At 37.8% G+C, this 24958-nt stretch overlaps 1 protein-coding gene across 1 annotated transcript in view; it reads left to right on the top strand.

The window, feature by feature from the left end:
- Positions 1 to 24958, top strand: part of MALRD1 (MAM and LDL receptor class A domain containing 1) — a 282805-nt gene that overhangs the window by 26159 nt on the left and 231688 nt on the right. The window contains 5 exon segments of the mRNA XM_075082688.1: positions 4542 to 4699; positions 10611 to 10703; positions 12907 to 13114; positions 21689 to 21835; positions 24777 to 24886. Of these exon segments, the coding sequence (XP_074938789.1) occupies positions 4542 to 4699; positions 10611 to 10703; positions 12907 to 13114; positions 21689 to 21835; positions 24777 to 24886 (716 nt within the window).

Genomic DNA, 24958 nt, shown 5'->3' with positions numbered 1-24958 from the left:
TCAGGGAAGGCCAACAAGACAGATATCATGGTGGGAGTCTGTTACAGACCACCCAACCAGGATGAAGAGGCAGAGGAATTATTCTACAAGCAGCTGGGAGAAGCCTCACAATCATTAGTGCTTGTCCTCAAGGGGGACTTCAGTCTACCAGATGTATGCTGGAAATACAATACAGCAGAGAGGAAACAGACTAGGAGGTTTCTGGAGTGCGTAGAAGATAACTTCCTGACACAGCTGGTGAGAGAGCTAACTATGGAAGGCACCCTGTTGGACCTGTTGTTCATGAACAGAGAAGGACTTGTGGGTGATGTGATGGTTGGAGGTCATCTTGGGCACAGTGATCATGAAATGATAGAGTTTTCTATTCTTGGAGAAGTAAGGAAGGGGTTAGCAGAACTGTCACTTTGGACTTCTGGAGAGCAGACTTTGGCCTGTATAGGGGAATGGTTGACAGAGTCCCCTGGGACACAGCCCTGAAAGGTGAAGGAGTCCAGGAAGGCTGGACATTCTTCAAGGAGGAAGTCTTAAAGGTGCAGGAGCAGGCCGTCCCCATGTGCCAAAAGATGATTCGATGGGGAAGAAGACTGGCTTGGCTGAACAGAGAGCTTTGGCTGGAACTCATTAAAAAAAGGAGTTTATGACTTTTGGAAGAAAGGGCAGGCAAGTCAGGAGGACTACAAAGGTGTAGCAAGGTTATGCAGGGAGAAAATTAGAAGGGCCAAAGCGCAGCTAGAGCTTAATCTGGCTACATCCATAAAAGACAATAAAAATACTTTAAAAATACATTAGCAGAAAAAGGAGGGCTAAGGAGAATCTCCAGCCTTTATTAGGTGTGGGAGGAAGCACAGTGACAAAGGATGAGGAAAAGGCTAAGGTACTTCATGTTTTCTTTGCCTCAGTCTTTAATAGCAATATCAGTTGTTCTCGGGGTACCCCAGAACCCTGAACTGGAAGACAGGGGTGGGGAGCAGAATGGAGCCCCCATAATGCAAGGGGAAATGGTTAGCGATCTACTACACAACCTAGACACACAAAAGTCTATGGGGCCCCATGAGATCCACCCAAGAGTACTGAAGGAACTGGGGGAAGTGCTCACCAAGCTGCTTTCAATTATTTATCAGCGGTCCTGGCTAACTGGGGAGATCCCAGTTAAGTGGTCATTAGCAAATGTGATGCCCATCTACAAGAAGGGCTGGAAGGAAGATCTGGGCAACTACAGGTTTGTCAGTCTGACCTTGGTACTGGGGAAGGTTATGGATAATCTTGAGTGCCATCATTTGATACAAACAGGATAACCAGGTGGTCAGGCCCAGTCAGTGTGGGTTTAGGAAAGGCAGGTCCTGCTTAACTAACCTGATCTCCTTCTAAGACAAGGTGACCCACTTAGCGGATGAAGGAAAGGCTTGTTTACCTGGACTTTAGTGAAGCGGTTGAAACCATTTCCCACAACATTCTCCTGGAAAAACTGTCTGCTCATGGCCTGGACAGGTCTGCTTTCTAGTGGGTAAAACCTGTCTGGATAGCTGGACCCAAAGAGTGGTGGTGAATGGAGTTAAATCTAGTTGGTGGCTGGTTTCAAGTGGTGTTCTCCAGGGCTCAGTGTTGGGGCCCATTCTGTTTAATATCTTTATCAGTGATCTGTACAAGGGGATCAAGTGCACCCTCAGTAAGTTTGCAGGTGACACCAAATTGGGTGGGAATGTTGACCTGCTTGAGGGAAGGAAGGCCCTACAGAGAGATCTGGACAGGCTGGATTGATGGGCTGATGCCAGCCATATGTGCTTCAACAAGGTTAAGTACTGGGTCCTGCACTTGGGCCACAACAACCCCATGCAACGCTAAAGGCTTGGGGAGGAATGGCTGGAGAGCTGCCTGGTCAAAAAGGACCTGGGGGTGTTGGTTGACAGCCAGCTGAACATGAGCCAGCAGTGTGCCCTGGTGGCCAAGAAGGGCAACAGCATCCTTGCTTGTATCAGGAATAGTGTGACCAGCAGAAGGAGGGAAGTGATTGTTGAATATTGTGTGCAGTTTTGGTCTCCTCTACTACAAGAAAGACACTGAGCTGCTGAAGTATGTGCAAAGAGCAACGAAGATGATGAAGGGTCTAGAGCACAAGTCTTCTGAGGAGCTGCCAAAGGAACTGGGGTGATTTAGTCTAGAGAAAAGGAGGCTGAGGGGAGACCTTATTGCTCTCTACAGCTACCTGAAAGGAGGTTGTAGTGAGGTGAGTGTTGGTCTCTTCTCCCAGGTAACAAGTGATAGGATGAGAAGAAACATCCTCAAGCTGTGTCAGGGGATGTTTAGATGGCATATTAGGAAATATTACTTCACTGAAAGGGTTGTCAAGTATTGGAGCAAGCTGCCCAGGGAAGTGGTGAACTCACCACCCCTGGAGGTATTCAAAGGATGTTTGGATGTGGTGCTTAGGGACATGGTTTAGTGGTGAACTGCAACGTTAGGTTTACAGTTGGACTCACTGATCTTAAAGGTCTTTTCCAATCTATACAATTCTGTGTGTATTCTGTGCGATATTAAAGTCTACAGTCTTTATCCTGGCAACCATTCCAGCATCTCTTGCCAGAAACACACACATATAGCCCAAATACCACATTGGCAGGAATGAAGTGACTTTTCTGGTATTCTTGTTCTACTTCTAAAAACATGAGGAAGTTTGGCACAGAAAATGTGAAAATTCAAGAGAACAAGATGTAAGAAGGTCAGAGCATAAACACAGTAATATGCTATGCAGTGTACTGGACTGAGGGATATACAGACCTTAAAGAAGAGTTGCAAAGTTTGTAACAAATGAAAGAAAAATGTTCCCCAAACTGTTAATCTTTAGAAAGCTACCTGGTAAATATTGTCTAAAGGTAATAAGAAAAAGAAAAAATTCCCTAGACAAGGGGAAAAAAAAGAGTACTTTCTGTCCTGTTAAAGTGACATGGTTCTATTTTTATAGACTGTAGAGAAGAGGTGGGAAAAATAATAATTAAATAATAACTAAAAATCAGTATTTTCAGGACAGTAGTTTTTGGAGTCTTCATTTCTGAAAGTAAGCCTCAATTTGTCTCAGAAGCATTTACAGTACTTACATAAAACATACTCCCTGAAGAACAGTCTGTATCCCTTGTGGACACATGATCATTCTGGATGTTTCATAGAACTTTTATCTAGTGCTGTTCACTTGCTGTCTTATCTAAAAACATGTGAACTCTGCTTTGGCCTATTTTTAAAGATTCAGGAACTTATACTGCAAGAGGGAAAAGAATGTTAATTATCATTAGGCTCAGAAAATAAAATTAGTTGGTTTTATAATGGCATCAGAGAATTCTGAATTTACATAAAGAACTGGTAGAGTAAATTGTAATGTTGATGCATACTTCTCTCCTCTGCAAGGCAGTAGTCATAGAACTGTAGCTGCTTTGTTGATCTCTGTCAAACAGAATCTCAGTTAAATTTGTAATATTTCCTTATACCAAGATTAGCCACTGTGGCATGACATTCCAAACCTAATTTCAATGAAATTGTAACCACATATTTCAGTGTAAAATGTTACATAACACAAAGAGTAAACTGACAACAAAAGGAAAAGCATGTGGTCCCTTACAAAAAAACCCCAACGTTTTCCTTGTGAAATGACACTTTCTCCCTTCAGCTTGAAATAAACTGTAATATCTGCATTTGACATAAGCTGTATTTACAGACATGAACACAGAAACAGTGGACTTAAGACCTTTAATCAGTCCTTGTTTATTATTTTAATAACTGCTTCCAAAGACAGCAAAATATTCAGTGGCTCTGGAAAGGGAAAAAAACACCTGATATATTTAGTAAAAGTATTTAGCCTTTTTATTTCTGACAAACAAAAGACACTGTTGAGAGGATCGAGTACTCTTTTAGATCTCTGTAGGAATGCTTTTATAAGGGGCAGTAGGTCAAGAAGAGCACAAATTGCTTTCCTGCTTCAGATGGAAAGACAATATGCCTTCAACATTTTGTTACAGAAATTCTGGCTTGAGAAGTAAAGACCGCAATTACATGGTGGAGATGCTACTGCCTCAGCAGTAAGGCAGAACACTTCCCCCTGCCACCTTCCTTTTTTTTTTTTAAATTTTTTGAAGAGTCTGTTACTGAAGTGTTACTGTAAAAAGAGTGTTTTCTGGAAATCATGGTGGAAGAAGGAAGAAAGCCAGTTTCTAAATATATTTGTGGTTAGGTATTGAATGGTTGTAAATATAAGGAGGCTGAGCTGAATGTGCGACTGCTTACAGCTTTTAACATGCAAAGTAATAACTTCAAGATACTATCAGCTGATGTAATTCTTGGTTGCTAGGGCTGTCTGTGAGTCAAATGAAGATATATATCTATCTTTTTAATAGCAAACACTTACATTACATCCAATTCACATCATCAGCATGTTGATCAGATTCCATTGTTGCCAGGATGAGTCCATGGTTTAACTGCAGGAAAGCAGTCCTTATTTTCATAGACAGGAAAAAAAATATGTTTTGTGAAAAAGTACACCTTTTTTTTTTTTTCAGGCCATTCTGAGTGGTTAGAAGCTAATGACAATGCATTATATAAAAGGGCTTATCTTAACAGCTCCATGTGCCACTGCTCCAGCAAGAATTGCCATTTTCAGTTTCATTACTCCATGGCAGATAGCAGTGTTCTCAAGGCGGTACTGTTTACAAATCAGGTAAGAAGAAACATGCATTCATTTTCAAAGTGTAAAGATATGTCAGCACAGGTCTTACCAGCCAAAAAACAAAGAAATAAGCCTACTAGCACATGCCTGTCCCCTAAGTTAGTTTATGCAAAACAGTGACTTGATATCGTTCCACTGATCCATGCAATAGTATAACCTGGATATTGGCTGTCTCAGCTATATACTAATTTGATGGATGAATGTTCTGCAATAAGACTTCAAGGTCAAATCCTAGCTGTTACAGAATTAAATAATTTGGGGATTTCAGGGGAAAAATCTATAGTAACAGTTTTTCTAGCCTTCTTCCCTTTCTAGAAATGGGCAAAAAGGTGTTTTTCTCTATGGTGACACAGAAAAACAAGGAAAGTTGTTGGCTCAGGGTGCTGGAAAGTTCTTGCTTAGCCACCTTATTTTCTTTGTTCATGTTTTAGAGCAGTAATTTTCCTATTCTTCTACTTATTAGTAGATAAAATAGCCGTGTCAAACTGAAGCACAAATGCCAGTTGAGCAATGATAACTATTTCCATCTTTCTTACCTCCCTTGCCTTGTGGAGGCTTTCTGGTGTTAGAATGTTCCCTTTTGAAAATATTGTCTAATAACTTAATATTGATGCTATTGTACTGCTACTTAATGAAAGCAAGAGCAGTACAGCTGGTCCCATTATGTTAATGGCTCTCATATCTTGATGTTGGAGTTGAATTATTATCACCTAACAATACAAGTATTTAAAAAGGCAGATCCATTTCATTAACAAAGATAAGATGCAAAAAACCCTGAAGTGTAACACTACCAAGGGGTCTAAATATAGGAAAAGATAATGGAAATACTTTATTTCTTTCCCACTGTGTCTTCAAGTATTCATAAATACAACTCCAGGCCCTTGCTCATTTTTCATTTCTAAAAGGAAGTAGCTGTATTTTTCTACGACCCATTACTGTATCAGGGTATTGTAACATAATCAGTGTTCTGGTCAGCGTGCATGGAGATTTGTGCCTTAGTACTTGCCAATAAATTCCCAGGTATGACACCCATGGCAACCTTGAGACAGAATAGGAATGCTGATTTCAGTGGTTCACTTAAGTATCATCAATGGACCCAATTTAAGAGTTTTCTTTCCCTGAAAATATAGCAAATTATGTGAGCCAAAAACATGAGAAAACTGGCATTTGAGTTCCCATAAATTTGGAGCCTAAATTGAATTAATCGATAAGCAGTTTCTTACAATGCATTAGAAGAACATATTTGGCAGTCATTACATTAGTTCAGTCCTCTCTGTTTCCACAACTTCTCTTAGCCCTTTGATGTTTTAGTTATTGAATTTCTCCTTCAGTTAGGAGTGTATTTATTTCACATAGACTTATTTACAGCTGATATGAGTTACACATACTGCACAATTTGCCAGAAAAACCTTCAGAAACATAAGCTTCTGCTGGTAGCTTCAAATCCAAAGCCCTACAGGCTCATAATTAAGACTACTTAAACTGAAATGAAGGGAGGGGTAGCTTTTACACATTTTGCTACTGAACTGTTAGGTTGTTTATGAAAAACAAATTAATCTTCAAAACTAGCCAAATACAGAGAAACAGAAGCGAGAGTCGGGTGCTGGTTCTGACCCTGGAAGAAAACAGAGCTGCTGTCCTGGAGGATGCCATTCAAAATAACTGTTCAATTGCACAGTCTGGTACCATGTGGTTTTCCTCCACCCTCTTTTACTATTTTTACTGGTCAGAACCCTTTTTCTCTGAATAACTCTTGGTATGTCCCAGCACTGACAGGTCTGATGCAAATGGAGACTGGATTACATTTCATGTACAGTTTCAGTACTGTTCTTAGAGGACAAGCACCACAGGTGTTGCAAATGTATCCCTAGCCTTCCTCACCCTTTCAGCAGAGAGGACAAAGTTGAGTGAATGTATTTCCTAATATAGACATTATGACATCAATTGGAAGACAGGGAAATTAAACTGCTCTTGGGTATGAAGAAGGATAGGGAAAATGGACTCTTTTTGTGAAAAGTAATCTGTTGTTGACTTACATTTAACTTGCAGTCCATGATAATCTGCAGCTTTTCCTGTTTTATTTCTGACTTAGCAAAGTTGCTCTTCATTCAACACTACTGCATTTGATTATTTGATTTTTCTTTCCTAACTGTGATTCATATGTCTTTGAACTTTGTATTATTGGTTTGAAACTGGTTTTTATATACTGAGATGATTTAAAAATCTAATTATGTCATTCAGAGTTCTTGTATTTCCTCCCAATTTAGACTTATTCACATTTTTTTTAAATTTAATTTTTCATTCCACTATCCAAACAGGTAGTCAGCACTGTAATTATGTCAGACCTTCTAACAGACCTCTGCAGAGCCCTATTATAATTTTCTTTTAGTTTGATAGAAAACTATCAATAGTTCCTCTTTTAAATAAGGTTGCACTCCTATTTGTACACCCATTTTACAGTAATTCCATCTGCACCAAATCTCCTCAATTTGCTTAAAGAATGCCCTATGAGGTTATGTTAAAAGCCTTAATAAAGTAATTTTTACTTTTTGGAGGCTGTTTGCTATTAAAAAAAAAAAGATTACACTGACTGAATGTGACTTGCTTCTCATCAGAAGCAGCTAATGTAGTTGTCTCACTTTCTAATTCTCTATCTGCTTATAAGATTATTGTTAGCAATTTGTTCCAGTGTCTTAGAAGTTGTCAACTTTCAGCTGATTGGCTATAATTGCGTAGTCTGTATTTTTCCCTTAACTGTAATATATATCTTTTGTTCTCACAGTTCTCTACTTTCCCACACATTCTCCGCAGGTCCTCAGAGTTAGCAATTGATAGTAAGATATTTCTTCCATTATGGAACCTTTAGTTAAAACTTCACTGTTCCCTTCCAGTTTCAGTACTTCTGGTCTGTGTTTGCCTTCACATTTGGCAATATTAACTGTCTTTACTAAAATAAATTTTTAACAATATTAAATGTCTATTGACCATCTGATAAATTTTAAACTTTTCTGTGAAAACTGAAGCCAAAGAAGATAATGTTGACTTTAGTCTGCCATTTGCCATTCATTACTTGCTCATTCCTCCCATTAAGTAATGGGCTTATTTTTCTTCCTTTAATCTTCTTAATCTTTACGTCTCGTATGGCTTACAAAACAGGTGGAAATAAAACAATAGAAGATAATTTCAACTGATGTTTATATGTACAAGCATATTTGTACCCTAGTGCACTAACCTTTCTGTAAGTGTTCAGCAACACTTGCAAAAACCATGCAAGTACACTCCTCCGCAGAAGTTAAAGGTGATGCATTAATCATTGTGGGGGAACAAACAACCTTTTGTTCCAAATTACTCTCTGAGATGAAAGAAGGAGGGACAAAATGATGAGTGCAGTGGCACAGCAGTGAACGTATCTGCAAAGAAACATCAAAAATTAAAAAAAAAAGTATTTTATAAATTATAAGTAAAACTCATGATTGTCTTTTCTATCCTTCAACTAAGTAGCACTGTCTCAAAAAAAAAATTGCAGGGAAAATAAACAATTCTTGCCCATTTTAGCTTTACAAAAACCTGTTTATAGATAATAATATATCACAATTAGGGGAATAGTGTGAAGGTGTTTTGAACAACTGATCCCCTGCATCACCAAAATAAATCTTGAGGGAAAGTACTGGAAAAGCAATACATTCAACATTTTAAAGAAAGCTAGAGACACAAGGAATGTGCTAGAGGGGTTAACACATTTGTACAAAAGGGGTGGAAGAATCTCACAAGCAGGATGAACACTACTGAGAAAATATTGTGAGGAAGGGAAATAATATTATTGGCTTATAGAGCTATATAAAATCAGAGGGTAGTGTCTGTTGCACGGAACAATAGCCAGTTTAAAAAGTTGTTGTGTCTGAGGTGATTTACAGCTGTCAGTGTGAAAAACAGCCCTAGAAACTCTGCATACTGGTACATGTACAGAAAACTCAAGTTTACTGCTACAAGCTATTTTTATTAAAATGAATTGGGAAGAAAGATGGCTATGGGGATGGGTATCTAAGCGCTTAATTGCATGTGAACAAGATTATAGTATCCAGATGCATCCTGTCAAATAAATAACAGATGTAGAATGTTCCCACAAGGTATACAAATGTGTTTGGAGAGTTTGTACATGTACATGTGGGGGAATGTGTGCATGCCCAGATACATTAACTAAAACATTTCTGAAAGCAGACACTTAAGTGCAGGCTATGGTTTTAACCTGCCATGCAGTTTGGTTCCTAGTACATCGTCTTTTTCTGTGTCTTATATGTAACTATCATAGGCTAAAAAATGTTAATAGATTTTCTTTGGAAGTTGATTTATTTAGCAAAATGAAGTAAGTTTTATGCAGAATAAAGTGTCCTTGACCTTAAAAGACTTTGCTGAATATCTATCACACGAGCAAGTTGACAAATACTTATACACTATACTGATGTGGAAACTCACAGTTGACTTTTATTTCTGAAATCAAGTGTGTGTCATGTGGTTTATCCAAATTTGATCTCTAATGTCATTTAGTGTTTGGGATTAGGATATTGGCTTGGTCCTGTCTTGTGGTTTTCTAAAACTGATCTTTGAAAACTTATTCAATAGAAATTTAGTCTTCTAGCTTCGTTAATATAACAGTTCAAGCCTTGGTAGGAAAACAGTGTAAGTAATTGACTACATGTCACAAATCATATCAATGTTGTTCTGTTGGCTCAGCTTCTTGGTCTATCAAGCAGTAGACAGCATCTTCCTCCTCTTTTTTATATTGCAAGACAGGAAAAAAAGGTAACTGTCATTGTCTGTAGTATTGATAACGTTCCACATACCTCTCATATCCCCTTTTATTCATCTCCTGGAAGGTAAACTTTTTATATCCTTTCAATTTCTCTCCATATGAGAGACTTCCTATTTCTCTTACCCTGCTTTGCATCTTTCTCTGAACTGCCTCTAATTCTGTAATATCCTTTGTGGAAAAGTACTTTGCACAGTATCCTAAAAAGGGTCTCACTATTGATTCTTGTAATGGTAAATCTGTTTGTATGTATAGCCTGTATAAACTTTTTCTACATTTTTTTTTCTGTCTTTCTGGTTTTGCTCTATTTTGGAACTGATTCTTGAAAATATTTTATTTAGGGATATGAACTTCGCATTGCAACATTTCTTTTCTTTATACTGGCCTCAGCATATTTCAGTTAGGATCATGATCAGAAGCAGAATGAGCATGAGATATTTTTGTCAGAGTATTGAATCAAAAGGGCTTGGAGTGCTTGCATAAAGGGAGCCTTACCAAATTTGGCAATCTTGCTGTTATCCTTAGGAACTGCACTGGAAATGGGCATTGAGGTAACTCAGAACATGACTAGAACTTGTTCGGTAGTACTCTGCCTGCTTGCTTTACAGATTTAAACAAACAAACAAACAAACAAACAAACAAACATGTTTTTAGCACAGTTGATTGGGTAATTTTGACATACCCCAAATTCAGTTTGAAGGAAACTAAATCTAATTATTACACAAAATAGTATAAACAGTTATCTATGAAAAAGAAACTAATGTAGAGAGCACCATGGAAACATATTGTTAAATTTAGCAACAACATGGCTTAATTTACATATTAATTCACTTTAATTCTGCCAAGCTGACTCCTGATAATTATGTGATTAACCTGTTTAATCACAGTAAACATGTCGTTTCCCCTCTCTCCCATAAAGCTCAGTGCAAAGATTGCGAACGAATATGTGAAGCTGTATTTCCTCACAAAGAGCAAGTTTGTATATGTTGGTTGTTTGGCTAGGTTATGAAAAGATTGAGGAAAAAAATTGGCTTTGGTAATTTATAGAGGACCAAAAATTAGCTTTATAACATCATCGTATTCTACATTTTACAGGAGGAGCGTACCTTGTGGGAAAGCAACATCATGACTAAGAAGGAATGGGTCAAAGTGGCTGTACAGCTACCAACAGGGCTACAAAAATTAAAGGTATGAAAGAAAAACGCATGTGTTTGATTTTTGAAAATGCTTTCCCTTATTGTTTATAAAGTGTCTAGGAAACTTAAAAAATTGTTAAAATTATTTGTATCCTGGAGAGTTTGCTGTTCTTCATTGCTTCAGTGTGGGTAAAGCTCTGGTTACAGCTCAACAAAACATCTACACAAACATCACGGATTGAAGCATCTGTCATTAATAACATGCAAAAAAATGAATACACATCTCACCATATTTTAGGTAGTCAGGTATTTGAGTCCATCTTGGGTATTACCAACTCATTTAAGTGAGATGATGTGAATGAAGTTTGTGGGATTTCAGTGGAATGGTGCAAACCATTAATTGTGAGAGAATATCTTCCCCTTGGATTTGCAGGCATAGAGAAGGTGGCAAATTTGCATCTACTTAATTCTTAAATTATTTTACAAGTTTCTATTATAAGTAATTTTACATTTACAATTATTTTTCATAATTCTGTAAATAACCATCATATTTTACTGGCTCAAAAATCAGCTGAAAATGTAATCTTTGTGAAAGGACAAAGAATAAGCCTGGTGCAGGCATTGATGTTTTGACATATATTACAATGAATGCATTTCAGCGAGCTAGTAGGTTATAAGTACCTGTTGTTGCCTGTCTCTCCTTATCCTACAAGGACAAGTGTGAATAAACAACCAGGTGTGTAATAAGACTATCTATAGTATCTAAAAATAAATAAACTAAAGGCTGCTGAGGTTGTGTATATACAGACAGATAGAAAGCCAACCTTAAGCAGCCTTTGTACGAAGACGGCAAGGATCACTTGTGCGTAGGGAAGGAAAAATTCTGTCTTTAATTGTGTGACTATGTAATGTTTTCAGCATAGCATTCTGCTGTTTGAACTGGTACAGAATGGATGGTATTAGAAGGCTTTTGTAATTTTGAAGAAATTGTCTCTAGTGGAAGATAATGATGTATATCATTCTTATTTCTTAGAAGGGATAATGGCTCTTGATGTTTCAGTCCAACTTGATTCCCTGGCTTCCGGGAGCGTGTTAGCGCCTTCTGCTTATGCCCCAAATCACGTTTATTCTAGTTTCCCTCTGTTTTGTTGGAAACTCTTGTCCAGCTTTCCTTCCACTGTACTTTGTGCCTCTTGCACATGACTACTTTCTGAGACTCTCACCCTGGCCATGTCCCAGCCTGCCAAAACCCACAACTCCATTTTTGATTTGTGCCTCTAACTCCTGCATCTCAGTGCTTTCTTTCATTGACATCTTCATCTTTCTGAAGAATCCAAGCTTGCTTCCTCCTGTTTGCTAATTTAGCTCGGGTAAAAGAAACTTGGAGAGCACAAGTCAGGTAATCTTGCTTTGAGACCCAGTATTGATGGGCTCTGCATTGGTGAGGGGTAAGAAGTGTTCTTCTGAAACTTCATTGCACTAAATCAGCTTGTGTAAAATCTGGTCAGCAAAAAGGAACTCTGTAGGAGAGACCAATGCTCCTTGAATCTCTATGTCTATGCCAATAGCAGTAAAATAAACAGGGCCAGGGCACAGGCCCAAGGCTTGCCATGATAGCCCATATAATTAAAACATTAGCATGGTCCCTAGCAAGTCTTTGACTCAAGAAAATTGGCCATCTCCAAGACAATGCCTGGAACAGTTCAAGCATTGCCAGGAGGCAGGGACCAATCCCACTGTATAGACTGGATGCAGCCATCTTTAGTGGTGGAAGAGATATCAGTTCTTAAGCTATGCTGTTGCAGTTGCTGTCTGAGGACAGTCCCTAACCCATTTTATTCACTTGTGAGCATAACTGAAATTTTTTATCTTGGGCATCTACAAAACGGGGTTATGAAGAGACTTCAGAGCAGAAGATTGAGTCTTTAGGATATTATATGTCAGGTCACTCTTCTAAAGCACAAAGGCATTTCAACTTTTTAGTCAAATAGTTATGAGATTAGGATTTTTTCTTTAAAGCAGGCTTCTACTTAACTCCATTCTTGGAATCTGTCAAACCATTTTAGCTGAAAATTTTCAGAAGATTCAACCTGAGGTAGTCATACAAAATTTCAGCTTCTGTTTTGAAACTTGATGTGGTTTTGTAATGGAATGTATCCAGTTCTTTTTACACATAAGTCATTACTGTTTTACGGAAATAAAAATAAGTTTCTGTTGTATGTTAACACAAATATTTTATCTGTAACAATCCACAGCTTATGTTTAAAGGAACACTCCAGAGCAGGGCAGGTTTTATCTGTCTGAATAGCATCCAACTCTTGAATACTACAGCATCAGAGCCACCAGGTTTCTGCTCCTTAGAAGAATTCACCTGCACAGATGGGCAGTCCACAGAGCCTGGATCAGCCTGTGACTCTCACCCAGATTGTTCTGACCACAGTGATGAGGATCCAGCAGCCTGTTGTAAGTGAACTGCACTGCTTTAGAAGGACCCTCTGCTGAAAAGTATTGTGAAACCTAAACAGGTCTATCCAAGAAATGGCTAAAAACCTTAGTTATTTATATGGCTTCTTTTTACCAGAATATTTAATGATGTACAGGATAGTGACAGTGTTAATAGCCTTTTCTGTCTGGCCTCATCAATATGTTTTGTACCCAGATAATAATTCTTTAAGTGTCTGCAGGAATACAACATTTATAACCTCTACTTCCCTAATTTGAGAGGGACTGAAACCTGCCTTGGGGTTTGTTGTTTAAACACTTTTCTAATTTAGATTGGTTATGAGTTATTGTCAGAAAATTCATTAGGTGACATGATATTTGCATGGTGATTCAAATCAACACACAAATCAGCTACAGTTCAGAAGCTATATCTTTGTTATGATATTTTCAATCGAAGGTAACTTTGCTTAGAAACCAGTTTCTACTGTACAGTCAAGAGAAAAAATAACTAAAATTACTGGAAGATGTCTCTAATAATTCTGAAACATTTTAGAGTTCCGTGTGAAAGTAGCTTTAGAGACCCTATTCCTTCTAAAATTAATATTATACAATGTGTATCTATATATATGATTCCCTGTGATAGTAACACTTAAATGTGTGTAATAGATTAAAATTGTGCACATATTTCAGATATTGGTAATGACATATATTGCTGCTGGAACATGGAATTTAAAATTTTAATTGTCACTCAGTATAGCAAGATGAAGGACACTGATAATGTTTTATATTCAAATTTCATGAGAAGACTTCAGGAACTATTTGTGACTATGAGGATTTTTTCAACTCACAGTCTGAACCTTTAATCTTTTCAGTCACTTAAATAGCCATGCAGGAGCCATCTTTGAAATGAGTAATATGTGCATATGTCTAAATTACATTTTAAATAGGAAGATTTATACTGTTCTATCTCTGGGTGGAGTCTAAACCAACATTAAAGTCTACAGGGCATCCCTCTTAGACATCTGTTTTCCTTTTTTACAAGACTTGACCCTACACTGCTAGTTCTTAGTGTGTATTAGTATGAGTGCAGAGAGTCCTCTTGTGCTCTTTCGGCAGAAGGATGGAATGAAAGTGAATAGTACTTTACAAATTGGACTTTATTTCTCAGCTATTTAGTGTTCCCACTTTGGTAACAATGTGAGAGAATTGTGGTGACTAATGACAGGGAATACAGAAGAATAACTTTAAGATTTAAAAGGAGGATTAAAAATAATTGTCCCAGCTGAAGGGTAGGTGTTATTAGTACTACACAAAGTGAAAATAAAGATAAATCTAAAGACTTACAGGCATTTATATTTTGCATGCAGTGCATTACACTTTCTTATTTTATTTTTACCCCTGTACCTCAGACACTGGACATTGGCGTTGTGTAACTGAAAGATGAAATAACCTAGACATAGTCAGTATTTTATAGTTAAAGAAAGATCACAGTGAGACTCACTCTTGAGGATATTGTTTCCATCATGCTCATGTGGATAGGTCAGAAAAACTAGAGAGTGGGCAGAAGAAAGAGAGGTCAGAATGGCCTGGGGATCTCAACACTGTCCTTTGTGGCACCTCCAGAATTAGGGTGCTGGGACAAGGACTGATGGGAGGCCCAGCCGATGCAAAACCCTCTTCAATAGCTGTCCCTAGTGCTCCACTGTCTGCTGCTGCCTCTGCAGTTACCTTTGGTTACCACATGGCACTGATTCTCCACTAACTCCTGGTGTATTTTAATTTAAAGAAAATGTCACACCCAGTTGAACCTGAGACGTAGGGATTGTGCACTTCACTCTGTGTTGAGTCATTCAAAGGTTAAAGATGTATCATTTTGTTGGAGTAATGTACAAAGTGATATTCATCCTCTCAAAAAAGGGTGAAAAAAGGTGCATTCCTAAAATATAAGTAATTGATAACAGTTGCATGTTGCTTTGACTACTGGCTGAGAAGAAAGAAAAGAAAAAACAACCATCTTTAAAATAACAATATATGTTTTTAAATTTGGCCTATTTTAATGGCTAGTACTGTCTTGGATACTTCGCACACTCATTTTCAGGAACGAGGACACTAAACATGGAATTTAGCTCTTCAGCAGTTCGGTCAGCTTAGAAAATTCATATTTCTGACACTTTCTGCAGTCTTAAACAAAAGAGACTTGAAGGAAAAATCACGTTTTATTTCTGTCCTTTGTTCTTTTCCTCCCATTATGTACATTTTCCACATGATCTTGAAATTGTCCTCCATGATATTCAGTAAAAATTCCTGTCTGGTACAATAGTGCATACTTTAACCTGTATTCTTTTGGGTATTTTAGCATCTATGCTTGGACACATCCTCAGTAGTTTCCTTTGATGAAGTACTCGCATGTACTGAAAGAGCTGACAGATCTCCATACTGAATGAAAACAAAGGCAGACACCTGTTACTTAGCAATGTGATGGATTTCTCTCTTCTTTGAGGATTTTCTTTGCTTCATTATAATGGGGAAAGAAAAGTAATGTTTCCCTTTGCTCCTGGTAAATTGGCATGAATGGTCTTACAATAATGCAATTTATTACAAGAACAAATATATGTTTTATAAAGCTTCTTAAATTTTCTGTTTAATCTCTGTATAAATAAATTTATATTTATTTATATAAATATTTAAGTATTTTAAAGTCTCAAAAAATTAGGAACTTGTCTAGAAAACTCTTATGCACATGAATAACCACAATTATTTAAGTAGTTTTATTGAAATCAATGAATCTAATGAAGTGACAAATTATTAAATTAATGCTTTTAGTATTAAATTCTACATTTTCATTGTTGTCTTTGACAACACTTGACATCACTTCTAAATTCCTTATTTTACATTGGCTGATAATAAATAGTCAAAACCTAGTTAATATATTCAAAACAGAAAGTCAGATACAGTACTTAGATCATTTGAAGGATCAAAAAGATCCCTTTCATGCTGATGTCTTTACTATATTTCCTACCTAATATAAAGGAAGCTTTGCACTAAATGACATACCAAATAACAAATATTTTAAGCACTATACTTACTATTATTATACATTACATATGTGTAACATAAAAACTATATATAATAACATCACAAATGAATCAAGAGGTAGGAATCCTAACAACTTGGCAAGAAGTCTAGGAAGCACTTGCTGTTTTCAAGTGTTATTACACTTTGATACAGTAGCATTCTCATCAGCATTTGTGTAGATTCAAAATGATTGTGGGGTGGGACACCCTACAGCTGTTTCTGAAAGAATATCACCTCCCATTTAGCCTTATTTGAAGCTTCCTTAAAACACCTGTCTTTAGCTGTTCTGGTTTTAATTTTGCATCTCTAGTATTAGCTTAAATATTCTCAGCCTTTCATAGGATTTGTTAATAGAAAATTAACTTATTAATAAAAATTACTAATAGAATAATAATTTATTATTAGAAAATGAAGACATTTAACGAAGGAAACTTGTATAATTTTAAAGCCATGTACTTTTTACTGCATTTCACTTACAGTATAGCAATTTACAATTGCAAATCCTTGAAATCTTCTAGAGCAGATAAACACATTATGCAAATCCTTTTATTACCATTCAACTTTAGAGTAGAAAGAGCATTTTTTTTGTCTCAAATATTAATTTTACTACACATTTATGTGTTTCCTGTGACACATTAATTGCCTATCCATCAATCTTGTGTGTACATTGGAGAAAAGCTACACCCACATTATTTTCACAGACTTCTTAATTGCTTATAAACACTGTGTAGCATTACCTTTGTGTTTCACTGGAACAGTTAACTCAAAGTAAGCATACCCTCGACAGACCCAGAGTTGACATGAGATTCTCTTAACAGCACCAGTCTCTTAACCCTAAGCAAGGTAACTGAGTCATTTCAGGAGGAAATGAGGCCATTTCACCTAAGAGACTAGGGTGTTATGAGAGATCTGTCTAATGACTTATGACGTATGGAATTTCAGGCTAGATGACCTATGGCCATCTGCAAACTTTCTCCATGAATCCTTTAACAAAATCTAGATAAATAATACTAACCACAGACTGGTAGGGAATGTGCACAGGTAGTCTGTAAGGAGGTATATGCATAACCCTTCCCTTTCCCAAAATGACATTAAATGTTAGCTAGAAATGACAAAATAGTAATGACAAAGTAATCACACAGCTGTACTTTGGTCACTGATCATACAGATAGTTTATACCCCGAACTCCACAGGAGCTTGGGCGTTACCACACTGAGCGAGGGTAGCAACCCTCCCTGTTCAATGCTATTAGTCAGGGAAACACCAGTCTGATGGAGAGACAAGCTGTGCATCCCCAGCTGTGTTCATTTGATTGAGCTGCCAGAGTAGGATTGAAGAGCTTCATCCATTTGCAGACTAGCAAATTTGAAGCAATGTTAATTGGCTGGTAACCCAGCCTAGCTAACAGGATTGCTTTGTTTTTCCCTCAAGAGGAGTTGGGATAGGTAGAGTAAGCTAGTCAAAGAAAGAAACATTTCCATTTAACTTCGTAGTGCTCTTGGAATATGTGCTTTGTTTCCTGTTTCTTTTTTTAAAAAAGTATGTGGAAAAATGGTTCACATTAATTGAAAAATCTCTCCAGCATATTTTATGGCTTTAGTAAGCTCCACTTATTTCTTGAAATTCAAATAGTTGTGTTGGGGAACACTTCTTTTCCTGATCACCTCCTGGAGTAATTGTCTTTGCAGAACCAGTGTAATAATTTACTCCTTGACTAGTTGAGATGTACTGATATACCCACGTAACAAAAAAAACAAACAAACAAAACCAAACCCAAACCCAAAACAACAAACTTTCAAAATTGACTTGTTATTAAAATGAATGTAAGTTGTTGTTTCCTTTCTAATTTCCTTTCCGTTTTTCTGAATTAAAAATAGACGAATGTCCCAAAATGAGTATTAACTGGTTTTGCTTTCAGAATGTGGAAAATCTTTCTGCAGTTTGAATCCAGTGAAATCTTCCCAGTGAAATAGAAAACATAAGCTCTAATGGTAAAAGGTTCCACAGGAAAAGACATAATATACCAGAAATATGTTTTATGTCTGTTTATCTTACAAAACTGACTCCTCAAAAAATATAGGTTGTGCAGTCACTTATTTTCCAACTATGTCTAGTGAAACATTCCCTACAATCACTTAAAGGTTCAAATAAAAATGTAGAAAAAAGGCTGTTAGTAATGAATTGTACACTGCTTTGATGGGAAAGGAGCTTTTCTCAAAGTTTACTCATGTTTGAGCAATGAAAAAATACACTGAGAAACTGCCTTACTTGGATTTGTGTTTCAGACAAAGCACAGAACATTATTTTTTTTTTCAAACTTGATTAAACATCTACATGCACCCCTTAAATTTTTAGAATTATGTAGGGATAAAATTTAAGTCAAACTGTTAACTCAGACAATTGGGTTTCACTCACATTTGTAGCCTAGCTGTTTCCTAACATATCAATACTTTTAAAAACAAAGTATCACTTCCAGGAACTGCATATAGTGGAACACGGGCTTGGTAAGTGACTTTGGCCCAGTGTTTCTGCATGGCTGGGTGTTGGTATAGAGCTTGTCATTTTAAATGACAGGTATAATGAAAAAAGAGTAGCATCTAGAATGTGGTCAACATTATCATATATGGTGATCTGAAGCAGCATTTTATTATTCCCTGTCCCACTCCCCCCACCCCCCTCCCCCCAAAAAAAACTAACCCCAAAAGCACAAGACCATGAATGTTCTTCCCACCTTTATAACTGTGTTCAGACTTGAATAAAGTTTGAAAAAATTAACTGGGAAAATAATTCGATTTGGAACTGTGTCTTTTTTTGTGTGCCTTTTTTTTTGGCCGCTGCTTGTATATTCAACCAAAGAGATGATGTTTATACATTTCTTTCTAAACCCATAGTTTAAGAAGAAATTGTACTGGTGGCTACCAATGTAAGAAATTATGATTTCACCAGAATTCTCTCTTCCTGTTGATCAACAAGGGCAGTGATGAGCTTCCTCTGATCACAGCCTTGATGCTTCACCAATTCTTTTAGTATCTCATTTCCAAACGTAGCTTCAACAGTCAGCTTTTCACTATGAGCCAGTGAAAAACCCTGAACCTGGTGTCGAGCACATTAAGTGACAACACATCTGGTGTCATCAGCGCACAAAAACTGTTGATCTTCATATTGCCATCTCTTCTTGTGGCCCTAAGTACCTCTAGTTAAAAGAATAAAAAAATTCCCATGCTATATACCTTATTGAGCTGTAAAATATTGATCATTAGTACCATCTTGATTTCTCTTCCATATTTAAACCATTATTTTAACTTTGGGCTGGCATTTTCCTTCCATGAACAGGTTTTTGTTGCTTCGTATACAACAGTAAGTTCTTTGTGTCTATGTGGTCGTTTATTGATGTCTCTTTGGATATTACTATGCAGCCACTGCAGTCAGCTTCTTAAGCAGAAGACCTTTTGCAGGGTTTAGGGAGGCCAGAGGAAAGAGATGTTTAAGCAAAGAATTTTTGCTTCTTTGTGTCACATTGGTTCTCTCAGGACCACTTAGCTAAGGAAAGCACAATTACTAGACATAGTATTAATTACTGTGCAAAAAAACAGTTTAGTCCTGGATATCAATTTGCATATTCTACCTTATTGTATTAGCAGCTGGAGTCTAATTAAGAAGGTACCTTGTAAAAAGCATGAGAATTTTGTAATTCAATAAGTTAACCATTTCATGTTTAACTAATACACTGCACTAAACAGAAAAGCATGCTCCACTGAATTTTAACGTATAAAGTGAATCCAGATAAGAGATACAGATAATTTTTATTCATTTTGTACCTTAAGATTTAGCTGCTCAAATAACCTTTTTGTACCAGGAAGACCTTTACTATGGAGCTTTACTGCCACGGTGCTTCAACAAACATGCATTTAATTTTGGTTTTGTACAATGTGAAGATTGGAGCAATATGTATAATCACATCTGAGGCTGATATGATAGGATAAATGTGCCATGAAGGCTAGAAGAAGTTCAAAAGCAATTTTTACAATTATGATAAGTCAACCAAAGAGTTAAGTGTAGCATTGCGAAGCTGTTCTGGATGAGGAAAGAAAAATCTTAGATTACACTGTTTTGACATGGACAGGCTGGAGGTCTGGGCCAAGGGGAACCTCATCAAATTCAACAAAGCAAGTGCAAGATCTTGCACCTGGGGAGGAACAACCCCATGCACCAGTACGGGCTGGGGGCTGAACTACTGGAAAGCGGCTCTGTTGAGAATGATCTTGCTCTGCTGGTGGACAGCAAGCTGACCCTGAGCCAGCACTGTGCCCTTGTGGCCAAGAAGGCCAACAATATCCTGGGCTCCATTAAAAGGAGTGCGGCCAGCAGATCAAGAGAGGTTATCCTCCCCCTCTACTCCGCTCTAGTGAGACTGTACTAGGAGTGTTGTGTCCAGTTTTGGGGTCTCCAGTTTAAGGACAGGGAACTACTGGAGAGAGTCCAGCGAAGAGCTACCAAGATGATCAGGGGACAGGAGCATCTCCCTTATGAGGAAAGGCTGAGAGACTTGGGTTTCTTCAGCCTGGACAAGAGCAGACTGAGGGGGGATCTTATTAATGCTTATAAATATCTTGAGGGTGGGTGTCAGGAGGATGGGACTAGACTCTTTTCAGTGGTGCCCAATGACAGGACAAGGGGCAATGGACACAAGTTGGAACACAGGAAGTTCCACCTCAATATGAGAAAAAAACTTCTTTCCTATGAGGGTGACAGAGCAGTGGAACAGGCTGCCCAGGGAGGTTGTGGAGTCTCCTTCCCTGGAGACATTCAAAACCCACCTGGATGTGTTCCTGTGCCCCCTGCTCTAGGTGTCCCTGCTCAAGCAGGGGAGTTGGACGAGATGATCTCCAGAGGTCCCTTCCAACCCCTGCCATTCTGTGATTTCCTTATCAAAATAACTAATTTTGCTCAAGCGATCGAAAAGTGTGTGAGATTGTTACACAGTTTAAGTTGATCTAATCTATTCCAACTGAGAAAATAGTATTTCACTTAGCAATAAAAATTTATAGGAGACTTAAATAATTCATAAATTTAAATCTCATTTTCAAAAATAAAGTGGAAGCTTAATTTATCTTTACTTTCAGTGTATTTAAAGTACTAAGTACTTTTGATTTTTTCCCAGACATTCATAATTAACTTTCCAGTAAAATTCATCTTTTAAAAATATATAATATAGCTTTCACAATCTATCAGCAACCTATGTACAGGTCTCATCATTCATACAATATAGTTTATTCTCTTATAGTTTATTCTCTCAGAACCTTCATGGTTCTGAGTTTGATTAAGAAAAGAAGGGCCTGTCTGATCTGGTACCTGTATTGTAGAACTTTTTATCTACCTGAATAATCCAGATTTCAGTGAAACATGCCAGTGCTTCTTTAAGACGCCTTGTACACCCAAATACAAAACAGTCACAGTTCTGGTGTTAAACTCTTGCTGTAAATTCAACTTAATGGTCTCTTATTGTTGTTCTTACAACAGCTAATTACACTATATGTGATTTTGAGACTGACCTCTGTGGGTGGAAGTCACTAAGCATAGGTGATGCTGACTGGAACATAATGAAAGAACAGGCTCCCCTTGACAGGAATCTCCCTGACAGAGGTCATACAACTAATACTGGACATGGTGAGACTTCTTTTTCTATTATTATTATTATTATCCTCCTTATGTGATGAGTATTTGTACTTGTAAATGGTGACAGACTGATAATAAAAACTGATTTGAAATGGATGCTACATAGTATGTATATGACATAGGTAACATTACAGAAAGCTAGTCTTTCAGGGATGCTCTTTCTTAAATGTGATTTGGTTACTGTGCCTTTGTAACGTTCATTTTCAACCTTTGAACTGACACAGCTAACTCTGTTCTCACATATCGAAAACAACTTTGTACCCAATATTCACACAGGGGCCATTCTTGAAAATATTATTTGCACAAAATATCACTGTAGCTTTTTGTAGAGTGCATGTAAATTAATCAGTTTTGTCTGGGAAAAACAGGATGAGTGTAATATCCTTTGAACCTTTGTTCTTCCTTCAGCCCATAGTTGCTGTACAATGCATTCAGCTGGAAAAAGTTTATTCCAGTAGAGGGCTGTTTTATAGTATTTTTCCAAGATGAAAATGTTATTACAGCATCTGTATAAAACTAAAACTGCCTAGCATGTTTGTCATTGTCAAATAATACTGGCAAATCTTCTGTTACTTTAATTTCATTAAAATTTATCTGTTACACTGCTTCCAGTGGAGATTAGATTACTTCAAAATCTGGGTTATAGACTAATACTTCTTTAAGTTAAACTTTTTTAATGATGTATATCATCTTACAGCCAGACCTCCACACTTCTCTCCCATGTTCATGTTAAAGGATTGTGAAATATTAAATATTCCACCTTGAGCATTCAGAGGTAGAGGAACTCCAGGATTAAAATTCACCTGAGCAAACCCTAGTGGGATGCGAGTATGTGTGTGCACGCTGTATAACTGTAACTACACAGTCATATGCCTTTTTTCCATTGGTCCCCAAGTGATGAAATGCACCAAAGTTGCTTTTCACTTTCACAGAAGCTATTTGATTTTTCATTTTATTGTATCTCTGGAGTGGCACTGGATGTCCGTTACTGCCCTGTCTGTAAACGCTACTGTGTCACAGCTTCTGATCTCTCACAACTCCAGAGAAGGACACAGATATGCCTGTGTCTTTCCTATGTGGGTTATTCTAGGTGCTGGTGAGAACTGAGGTGTAATGTTGTCATAATGAAGGCTGCTGGTAGAAACATCTGCTCTGCAACCTAAGCAGCATGTTAAATTAGCCCATATGGAACTGTGTGCTGCTGCACTTACGCTGCTTCGATACCTGAATTATTACAAGTTAGGTTCACATCTTTATATGTTGTATAGGTTGAAGCCTCAAGCAGATCTTGAGGTTACTATGCAACACCTCTCAAGTCCAGTAATGGTGCATTCCCCATATAAGTTAGTGCAAAGGTCTTTCTGAGGTGGTTTTGTACCCACCTATCTCTGTGCCTGCTAAAGCCACATCACAGCTCTAGAACTGGTCTTCCAGAATTTGTGCAAATTTTTGCCAACTTTAAATAAAGGTCCTACATGTTGCAACAGTTGCTTGTGATACCACAGAGTGTTTGTCTCTCTTCTCTCCTGGGGAGGGCAGCAGCAAATTTTGATTAATGAAGATCTTAACAAGACTACTGTAAAGCCTCAGCTGCAAATTAAAAGAGGATGCTTTGAAGTGCCCTTGCATTCCAATGAGGAGAGCTTCCCTTGCGCTGCAGAGCAGAGCATGCCTGTTTGTACAAGGAGCTGTAACGGTCAACTCTTTGTGCCAGCCTTGCTAAAGCGATGCGATTATTCACGTGGGGCTGGACTTAACCCTCTGCTTCATTATGTATCCATGGGAAATAAATGGCTAAGGAGTATGACTGTGGCAGCACAATAGCTGATTTTCCAAGATGTAAGGCAATATGTGTAATATCAATGCGCAAACAAGACTGAGCCTTTAGTGTTGTTTTGCATAGACTTTCATGAAAAAGTCTCAGTATTCAGTGAAGGCAGCACTGACGGCATTCAGAATATGCTGCTTTAGGGCCCCTTGAAGATGTTTATCCTTCCCTACCTTTGTCTGAAGCACATCTGCTGTAGTTCAAATCCAAAGGCAGTTCGTTTGCCAGAGTTCAGATTAGATCTTTAATTAAGCTTTCATCCCCACTAGCGCAGACAACAATGTCAAGTCTGTGGACCCCATGAGAAAATATAGCTTATTCCATTGGCTCCCATGGTCTGCAACATTGTTAGCATGCTTAAAACTGGCTGGGCTGCGTTGAGAGTGAATACTGTACCCTAAAGCAAATTAATTTTTGTTCTAAATTCTGTTTGAAACATTATTTAAGCCAATTAAAATGTGTCCTTTAGGGATCCCAGCTGAGGTCTATGCTGTTTGATCTCCAGGGTGCTCTGTATTGCAGCTACTGCAATCCCTTTGCTCTCCCTAGCCTGTGCAGTGAGCAGAAGGACACCATGTGAAGGTGATGGGAAGTAGCTGTAGTGTTTGGAGGATGGAGGTCTTAAAGGTTTTGCCTGAAAATGACAGATAAAAAAAAGTATCCAGTGGGTCTGCACAGTAAAGCCCTCACAGAAGCAACATCTGAACTCCCTTTGCAGGGCTCTGTATATACTTCCTCACGTTTAAGTGCTTGCAGGCACCATGACAGGGTAGCCTTAGCAATGGCTGCCCAAATATCCTTTTTTCCTTCTCCTTTTTTCCTCAGCTTTGGACTCAGTCATGTTAATTTTACTGCAGAGGAAAGAGGCAGGAGCATTTAGCAATTCTATTTTGTCTTTGCCTACGTAGACACTGGTTGTCACAGCCTGTTACAAGTCTCTCCTCATGATCCACAGAGACTGAACCGATGGCAAATCTGTTTCATTTGTTTACATTTATGGATAAGCTTTAGGTGCTTCATGGAGCACATAGTTATCTCTCTGAGGTAGCTATTTGCCATTGGAGTGTGACATATTTCTCATATTTCTTTGACTTTTGTTTGCAGGAGCATTCATTTACTTCAGTGGATCACATCAGATGAACACAAAGACGGCCGTGTCTCATCTGGGGAGCCCTTTCCTCGTCAAGTTGTCCCCTGGGCTTTCCTGCTGTCAGGTAACAGTTTGATATTAACTCTCCCCACCTTTTTAAGCTATCATTCATCTGGTGTGCAGATATGGTATTCTT

This window comes from Phalacrocorax aristotelis, chromosome 2 (genome assembly GCF_949628215.1).
Source record: "Phalacrocorax aristotelis chromosome 2, bGulAri2.1, whole genome shotgun sequence".
Taxonomy (NCBI): Eukaryota; Metazoa; Chordata; class Aves; order Suliformes; family Phalacrocoracidae; genus Phalacrocorax; species Phalacrocorax aristotelis.
This window is presented reverse-complemented; position numbering and strand designations above follow the sequence as displayed.